The sequence below is a fragment of the Arachis hypogaea genome, chromosome 12 (assembly GCF_003086295.3).
Source record: "Arachis hypogaea cultivar Tifrunner chromosome 12, arahy.Tifrunner.gnm2.J5K5, whole genome shotgun sequence".
Taxonomy (NCBI): Eukaryota; Viridiplantae; Streptophyta; class Magnoliopsida; order Fabales; family Fabaceae; genus Arachis; species Arachis hypogaea.
Window position 1 is genome coordinate 80,509,889 of NC_092047.1, and position 9,236 is coordinate 80,519,124.

Below are 9,236 nucleotides of genomic sequence, written 5' to 3' on the forward strand. Positions count from 1 at the left end.
TACTACCTAAATTCTATGGTTTACCCGCTCAAGAGCCTATCAAGCACCTTAGAGACTTTCAAACAGCTTGTTCAACTACTAGGCGGTATGGTACGGATGAGACTGCCGTTTGGTTATATGCCTTCCCATTTTTTCTTAAGGGAAAGGCAAATGAGTGGTTCTACACTCAACCTGAAGCTGTTGTTACTAATTGGGATTTGCTTAGAAGGGAATTCTTGGACAAGTTCTTCCCACCGGAGGTCACAGATAGATTGAGGAAGGAAATTTCCTACGTCATTCAAGGTGAATCAGAGACTCTCTATAAGTATTGGGAACGCTTTAGGAATCTCTTTGAATCGTGCTCCCATCACATGATTGATCAGTTGGTGTTAATTAGCTACTTTTTCCAAGCTATGAAGCCTTGAGACAAGACCCTCTTGGATGCTGCGAGTAATGGCTCTCTGACAAATTACAAGATGGCGACAGAAGCGTGGCAACTGATCACCGATTTAGCCGAGTTTACTCAATATGCAAGGCAAAGGAATACACATCCCAAGGCTATTGCAGAAGTTTCTTCTAGTAGTGAGACCCCCGCTCTCACCAAGACTTTGGGGGAGATGACCAACATACTCAAGCAACTCCAACTCAATCAACAACAACCTCCACCCCCTCCACAACAACAATGTCAACAGTTAGTCCCTTAGAAAGTATGTGGAATTTACGCTTGCTATTCTCACTATACTGATGAATGTCCACAACTCCAAGAGGACAACACCTTGGCAGCCACTAATGCTTATTACAATCGTCCGAATCAAGGGTACTATCAACAAGGCGGTAACTACAATCAAGGTTGGCAAGATAATCCCAACCAAGGATGGAGAGACAACTACAACCAAGGAGGCAAAGACAATGGTGGAAATCAAATGTGGAATAATAACTACCAACAAAACCGATATCAACAAAAGCCTCTATACCAACAACAAAATCAAGGCCAAAGATACAAACCACCTCACCAAAGGCAAGCTCAAGCACCTCAACTCAACCAACCACAAGCCCCCCAAATTACATACCTTCCTTCTTCCTCTAACGATGAGATGCTTCACTCTCTTATGCAAGGACAAAAAGAGCTGCAAGCCACAGTTGCCTCTAGTATCACCAGTCTTAACTCTACTATCCAAGCTCTTCTATCCCGTATGGACCCACACTCTACCTCCAACACTCAACCTTCAAGCTCTAATGCACTTCCCTCTCAATCTTTACCTAACCCTAAGGGTGGAATCAATGCCATCACTTTGAGGTCCGACATTACATTACAAGAGAGGTGTCCCAAGGAGCCAAGCTCAAGAGAAGACATTCAAGATGAAGAAGTTATTGAGGTAGAAGATATTGAAGACGAGGATGAGGTACAATAGGCAGTTGAAGAAAAAGTTGCTCAACCAAGGGATGGAGTATCTAAGGAAGACAATATTTTGAAAGAAGCCATTCCCATTCCTTTTCCACACCTTGCTAGGAGGACTAAAAAGCAAGTGGAGCTAGATCCCAAGATGGTGGAGATCTTCAAAAAGGTTGAGGTAACTATTCCACTTTTTGATGTTATTCGCCTGGTTTCTAAGTATGCTAAGTTTCTAATGGATTTGTGCATGAATAAGAAAAAGATCCATGATTTAGAAACTATTCCTTTGGGTAGCTCGATTTCTGCTTTGATGGGTGCTATACCGGAGAAATGTGGTGATCCCGGTCCGTGTATGGTTACTTGCACTATTGGTGGTGTACAGTTTGTGGATTGCATGTGTGACTTAGGCGCATGTGTTATCATTATGCCATTATCTGTATATGATGCTTTGAAGCTTCCACCATTGAGAAGGTCGACAGCCCGTTTTGTGTTGGCAGAAAAAAGCATAATCTTAGTGGTTGCCATTGCAGAAGACGTTTTGGTGAGCATTAATAGGCTGATCTTTCCTATTGATTTCTACATTCTAGAGATGCCTCCTAATGAATTAGGAAGACCATCCTCTATCTTGCTTGAAAGGCCATTCTTGAAAACCTCTCAGTTTAAATTGGATGCCTTCTCGGGTACATATTCCTTTGAGATTGATGGAAGAACAGTAAGTTTCAACCTTGATGAAGCTATGATAAACCCATATTTCATGAGTTATTTTGTGCTTAGTTTGAGTGATTTATTCAATCATTCACCCACTTATTCATATTAATTGCATGGTTTTACTTTCCCTTCCTTATTATGTGATGTATGTGAAAAACATGTTTCCTAAGCTTTAATATTAATTATTTTAATTACCTTTATTTCCATTCGATGCCGTGATTAGTGTGTTGAGTAGTTTCAAATTTTCTAAGGCAGAATGACTTAAAGGATGGAAAAGGAAACATACAAAAATGGAAGAAAAGCACAAAATGGAGCTTCTGAAGAAACTGGCATCCACGCGATCGCATGGACGAAGCGATCACGTGCCAAGCGCGAATCAGCAGCGACGCGGCCGCATGACTGACGCGACCGCGCGCCTTAAGCAGAACGCACATGACGCGGTCGCATGACTGACGCGACCGCGTGGCAACGAAATGCTCCGAATGACGCGACCGCGTGACCTACACGGACGCGTGACAGAGGCCACGCACCAGAAATTGCAGAAAACACTCATAGCGAATTCTGAAGCCCTTTTTGGTCCAAATCCAAGTCCAGAAGGCATAGACCAGAGGTTATAAAGTGGGGGAATGCATCCATTCAGGGAGAGCTCACATTTTTATTACTTTCCATGATTTAGATTTAGTTTTGAGAGGGAGATTCTCTCCCTTATCTCTTAGGATTAGGATTAGGATTTAGGACTTCTCTTAGTTTGTAAGAGTGACTCTGGATCCAGGTTTAATATTTACTTTAATGCTTTTATTTGTACCTATAAATGTTGCCAACTTGACTTATGAACCCTTTCCATGTTATGATTTGAATTAATGATTATTTGAGGTATTTCAGTTATTGATTGCTTTCTCCTTAATCTGTGTCACCATTGCTTTCCATCTAAGGACATTTTTATTCCAACAATTTTACTTTTCCTTTTTTGGTCTTGGTTAAGAAATCAGTAACTCAACGTTATTAAACTCAGCATAATTGATAATCGTTATCTTGCTAATTGAACTGAACTTCAATAATCCCAACTTTTTCTTAGAAAATAAATAGGATTCGAAGGTCAAACTAATTAGTCCCTTGACTTTTCTTTACTTTAGTAAAGGTTAACTAAGTGGAATTTAGATTCAACTTTCATTATTGTTGAGAGAGATAACTAAGTTGGACTTCCAATTTCTCTTACCTTGCCAAAACTTGCTTTACAGTATTTATTTATTTTAATTGCTATTCACTTTACTTGTCATTCAAATCACTTGCTTCTCACCTTCTAAACCCCGATTACAACCCATATAGCCAATAATAAGAACATACTTCCTTGCAGTTTCTTGAGAAGACGACCCGAGGTTTGAATACTCGGTTAATAATTTTAAAAGGGGTTTGTTACTTGTGACACCCAAAACATTTGTATGAAGGGATTTTTGTTGGTTTAGAGACTATATCTACAACGCGACTGTTTTTATGAACTTCTTTACTGGCAAAAATCCTCTCATCAAGCTATGAAGCATCCACCGGAAGACCACTCTATCTTCCAGTGTGATATTATTGATGAGACTGTGGCTGAAGTTCACCAAGAGACAGTTAATGAGAAGAACATGGTTCAAGGTACAAGTGTGGGAAAGCCCCGTGAGTATACTGAAGACACTTTGCCACCTCCAGTGGTTCCAGATGATCAAGTGCCAAGCCATGAGCTGAACATGGAGTTGAAGCACTTTTCACCTCACCTCAAGTATGCTTATCTCGAAGACAATCAGAAGCTCCCGGTGATTATTGCAAAGGAGCTTACTTCCCAACAAGAGGAGTGTCTGCTTAATGTACTGACAAGGAACAAGAAAACTATTGGGTGGAGTTTGGTAGACATAGTAGGTATAAGCCCTCAAGTCTGTGAGCACCGCATTTTTCTAGAGGAGGGAGCCAAGCCTATCCATCAACCTCATAGGCGGTTAAACCCCACAATTCTGGAAGTTGTGAAGAAGGAAGTGATCCGACTGCTTGAAGCTGACATTATCTATCCAATCTCAGATAGTGAGTGGGTTAGTCCAGTACAAGTGGTTCCGAAGAAGTCCGGAGTCATAATAGTGAAGAATGAGAATGTAGAACTCATGACTACAAGGGTGCAGAATTTCTGGAGAGTGTGCATCGACTACAGGCGCTTAAACTTGGCCACTCGCAAGGATCACTATCCACTACCTTTCATCGATCAAATGCTTGATCGCTTGTCAGGTAAATCACACTATTATTTTTTTAGATGGTTATATTGGTTATTTTCAGATCCATATCGCTCCAGAAGATCAGGAGAAAATAACTTTTACATGCCCCTTTGGAACGTATGCATATAAAAGAATGCCTTTTGGTTTATGTAATGCACCGGCTACGTTTCAAAGGTGCATGATGAGTATCATCTCGGATCTTCTTGAGCATTGTATGGAAGTATTTATGGATGACTTTAGTGTCTATGGTGATTCCTTCGATCTTTGTTTGGATAATCTTGCTAGAGTATTAGAAAGATGTGCTAGTTCAAACCTTGTACTTAATTTTGAAAAATGTCATTTTATGGTAAAGTAAGGTATTGTTCTAGGCCATGTTGTTTCTAATACTGGTGTATCTGTTGATCTTGCGAAAGTTGATGTTATTTCTGGTTTACCTTACCCCTCCTCTGTGAGGGAAGTCTATTTTTTTCTTGGTCATGCAGGTTTCTACCGGCATTTTATCAATGATTTTAGTAAGGTTGCACTACCCCTTTCCCGTCTGCTGCAGAAAGACGTAATTTTGACTTGAGTAAAGACTGCATGGAAGCATTTGACAAGCTGAAGATTGTCTTGACCCAAGCTCTTATTGTGAGAGGGGCTGACTGGAGTAGGCCGTTCGAGATTATGTGCGACGCATTTAACTATGCGGTAAGAGCGGCGCTGGCTCAGCACGAAGGAGAGGATCCTTACATTATTGCTTATGCTTCTAATACTTTAGATGGTGCCCAGTCTAATTATACTACCACTGAAAAGGAACTGTTAGCCATTGTTTTTGCTTTGGATAAATTTCGGGCTTATTTACTTAGAACAAATGTGGTAGTATATTCAGACCATGCGGCTTTGAAATACTTGTTGGCTAAGAAAGAGTCTAAACCAAGGTTAATCCGTTGGATATTGTTATTGAAAGAGTTTGATTTAGAAATCAAAGATAGGAGTGGTTCCCAAAATTTGGTGGCGAATCCCTTGAGTCGCCTAAAACATATTAAAAGTGACTCCACTCCTATCAATGATGTATTTCCACTTGATAGCTTGCAAGCAATATCTGAGGTGGTTCCTTGGTATGCACCCATAGCTAATTATTTGGTTAGTCGCACCTTTCCTCAAAATTTTTCTAAGCATCAAAAGGACGAGCTCAAGAGCGAGTCCAATTATTACATATAGGATGACCCATATTTGTGCAGATGTGGTGCTAACTAAATAATTAGAAGGTGTATTTCACAATCCAAAATCCAGTCTATTTTAGAGGCATGCCACTCTTCTGAGAGTGGTGGACACTTTGGTCTTCAAAGAACTGCAAGAAAAATTTTAGACTGCAGATTTTGGTGGCCACACTTTTTAAGAATGCTAATATTTTCTGTGACTCTTGCCACCAATGCCAAAGATTTGGAAACATATCCAAGAGGAATGAGATGCCCCAACAACTCATGTTGTTTTGTGAAATTTTTTATGTTTGGGGTATTGACTTCATAGGTCCATTTCCAAACTCGAATGATTTCTTATATATTCTGTTAGCTGTTGATTATGTTTCTAAATGGATAGAAGCAATTTCTACCCGTACTGATGATGCTAACGTGGTTGTTTCTTTTGTTAGGAATAATATTATTTGTCACTTTAGATCACCACGAGCAATCATGAGTGATCAAGGCTCTCATTTTTGTAACAGAAGATTGACAGGTTTGATGATGAAACATGGCATCATTCACAAGGTGGTGACGGCTTACCATCCCCAAACAAATGGCCAAGCCGAGGTGTTTAATAGAGAGATCAAGTGCATACTCGAGAAGATTGTTAAACCTCATTGAAGGGACTGGAGCTCTAGGCTTGGAGATGCGCTGTGAGCTTATCGGACAGCTTACAAGACACCCATCGGCATGAGTCCATTCTGCCTAGTCTATGGAAAGGCTTGTCACCTTCCGATGGAGGTGGAACACAAGGCTTACTGGGCTGTGAAGGAATGCAACTCACGATTGGGAGGAGCCGGAATTGAAAGAAAATTACAACTGGAGGAATTGGAGTGCCTTCGGCTAGAAGCGTATGAAAACTCAAGGCTCTACAAAGAAAAGGTGAAGGCGGTACATGACAAGAACATTAAGAGAAGGGAGTTTAGAGATGGAGATCAAGTCCTTCTCTACAACTCAAGGTTGAGGTTAATGGCGGGCAAACTGAGGTCAAGGTGGGATGGACCCTACATGGTGGAGAAAGTGGAACTGTATGGAGTTGTCCACCTAAGTCACCCCTCAAGCCCTACCTTCTTCAAAGTCAATGGCCACCGTTTGAAGCTGTATCATGGTGTGAAAGTGAAGAACAACAAGGAGCTGGAGATCTTCCTCTTGAAGGATCCAGCAAAGAAAGAGGACTGAGCCTATGGACCGTCCAACTTAAGGACGTTAAAGAAAAGTGCTAGGTGGGAGGAAACCCACCATGGTATGATCTTCCTTTTTCTTTCATGGTTCTATTTTATTTATTTGCTTATATTTGTTTCATTACTTCTCTTTGTTAATTTTTCCATAAGCACATTTCCCTTTTGTTCTGAGTATTATAAAAAAAAAGTACATCCCACGCATAAGCGTCATCGACGCGCACACGTCGTAGGGATGTTGGCGCTCTCCGGTACATTTTCCTTAGAGTTGGGCTGGAACTGTGCGGGTGGGGTACCTGGCACATAACCCACTCCACGCGTATGCGTCACCAGCAATTTCACCATCTCATGCATGTACATGAGCAACGCTCATACGTCGTATGGCAATTCGGCACACTCTGGTATAAAAACCCGAGAGTTGTGCCAGCACTATGCTAGAATCGTGTGTTTGGCACGACAAGCACTCATGCGTATGCATGACTGATGCATATGCATCACTGATATTTCTGCTAACCCACGCGTACGTGTGGGCGATGCGCACGTGTCATAGCGCCGAATCAATTAAACTAGCGCGCCGCGCAGACCTCTGTTCATTTCACTATTCTTTTCTTTCTCTAATCCTAACACTTCTTCACTCTTCTTCTTTCTTTCTTTCTACTTCTTCCTTCTTTCTTCTTCTCCCCTGATGCACGAAAACTTGTCTCTCAACAAATTTTTGCCAGCAAGTGTACTGGATTGTCGTCAAGTAAAAACTTACAATAGAGTGAGGTCGAATCCCAAAGGGATTGATTGGTTGATCAACTTTAACTGGAGGGGTGTTCTAGTTGAATTAGGCAGATTTGAATTTGGAATTGCAGAAAATTAAATGGCGGAAAAAGTAAGTTGCGAAGAATATAAATGATTGAATGTAAATTGTAAAATGTAAAGAGCAGAAATTAAAGTGCAGAAAAATAAATGGGAATGGGGTGGTTAAGCATAAAAGTAAATAACAGAAATTAAAGAGAATCGGTAGATCAGAGATGGGGAATTCATTGGGCTTAGGAGATATTGCATTCTCTGGATCAAGTTCATTTTCATCTCTTCCTCAATCAAGATACTCATTGATTTTCTTGGCAATCTTAGGTGATTGGATTCCAATGTCTTGGCTCACCAATCTCTCTAAGCTTGAACAATTGTCCAATGTCTTAATTTAATTGTTCATGGGAAGAGATGAAGTATGGTCACTGATTATACCACATGTTTTTCTAAATCAAAGTATTGGTAGGATTACATGTCACTATATCCATCCAACCCTTAATCCAGTCCAATATGAGAAAGCATTTCTAGCATGATTTCCTCATCCCTCTCTCGAGGCTCAAAGGAAACCCAATTATGAACAGCTTCTCCGTCGAGCCAACTGCTTAATTGAAATAAGATCGAAAGCTTTCTAGCAAAATATAGAGAAAAGAAAGAAAAAAAAGAATGAAAACTATTATTGATCCATTGAATTACAATAGAGCTCCCTAACCCAATGAAAGGGGTTTAGTTGTTCATAGCTCTGGAAATGGAAATTGAAATCAAAAAGTACATTGAAAGTAAACTAAAATCTACAGAGAAAGTAAAATTGGGTAGAGTTACAATACTCAATGTGTCAGCCCCCCCTTATAACTTAAACTCGTATCTATTTATACACTTTCTTCATTCAATCTTCAAGTACTTGGACTGGGCCCTTTAGCCTCTGTTGAAGCTAGTTGGAAGTGGCCTTTAGTGACGTTGATGGAGACGTTTGGGAGTTAACGTTTTATACTCTGCATGGGTGCCTTTTGTATTGAAGTTAGATTGGTGTTGAAGCTCACATTGGAGTTCAATGTTTGAGCGCAAACATTGGGTCAAACTTTGCCAAATGAGGCTGGGATGTTGGCCCTGAAGTTTGACCCAACGTTGGACTCAATGTTGGACTAAACGTTTAAGCAAAAACGTTAGCCTACTCACGCGTACGCATCGATGAACTTTTTCCAACTCCAGATTCTTGAAATTTATCGCGCACATTGGAGGTAACGTTGGACCCCTAACGTTCCCTCAAATGTTGGCACCCCTTCACCTTGGCGTTGCCAGCAAAGTTGGAGCACCAACTTTGGCTCCAACGTTGCACCATCATTGTAGTTGACGGTATAGTTGGAGGTCCAACTATAGCCCTTTTGCATGAGTAGTTGGAGGTCCAACTATGACTCTAACTATGGCCTTTCTCATGGCAACGTTTAGGGTTTGAGGTCCAACTTTGGGCTCAAACGTTGCCTTGTTTTGTAGTTGGAGGTCCAACTATGACTCCAACTATCCACCTTTCTTGGCCAACATTTGAGGCATAGTTGCAGCACTAACTTTGGCTCCAACTATGCACCTCTTGAGTATAATGTTTGAGGCAATGTTGGAGCACCAACTTTAGCTCCAACGTTGCTTCCCCTTGCTTCCTTCCATGCCCTTTTTGTTGCTTGTTTGCTTTCCCTTTCTTAGCTTCCTTTCCACCTATCATCAACCAAAC

At 40.9% G+C, this 9,236-nt stretch overlaps 2 protein-coding genes across 2 annotated transcripts; both read left to right on the forward strand.

The window, feature by feature from the left end:
• The first annotated feature begins 1,682 nt into the window (after window positions 1-1,682).
• Window positions 1,683-6,161, forward strand: LOC112730154 (uncharacterized). The gene is made up of 5 exons (XM_029291072.1): window positions 1,683-2,052; window positions 3,677-4,279; window positions 4,689-4,748; window positions 4,868-5,237; window positions 6,023-6,161. The coding sequence occupies exons 1-5, from the start codon at window positions 1,683-1,685 to the stop codon at window positions 6,159-6,161; spliced, it is 1,542 nt and encodes a 513-aa protein (XP_029146905.1).
• A 114-nt stretch (window positions 6,162-6,275) lies between these two features.
• LOC114924908 (uncharacterized) lies at window positions 6,276-6,719 on the forward strand. Its single transcript, XM_029291073.1, has one exon. It carries the CDS (start codon window positions 6,276-6,278, stop codon window positions 6,717-6,719), a length of 444 nt encoding a protein of 147 aa, XP_029146906.1.
• Window positions 6,720-9,236: the final 2,517 nt, after the last annotated feature.

Coding starts and splice junctions, on each gene's coding strand:
- LOC112730154 (XM_029291072.1), top strand. CDS start 1,683: ATGGGTGCTATACCGGAGAAATGTGGTGATCCCGGTCCGTGTATGGTT. Junction 2,053..3,676: donor TAAATTGGATGCCTTCTCGG/GTACATATTCCT, acceptor CTGTGGCTGAAG/TTCACCAAGAGACAGTTAAT. Junction 5,238..6,022: donor AAGAAAGAGTCTAAACCAAG/GTTAATCCGTTG, acceptor TTTTTGTAACAG/AAGATTGACAGGTTTGATGA.
- LOC114924908 (XM_029291073.1), top strand. CDS start 6,276: ATGGAGGTGGAACACAAGGCTTACTGGGCTGTGAAGGAATGCAACTCA.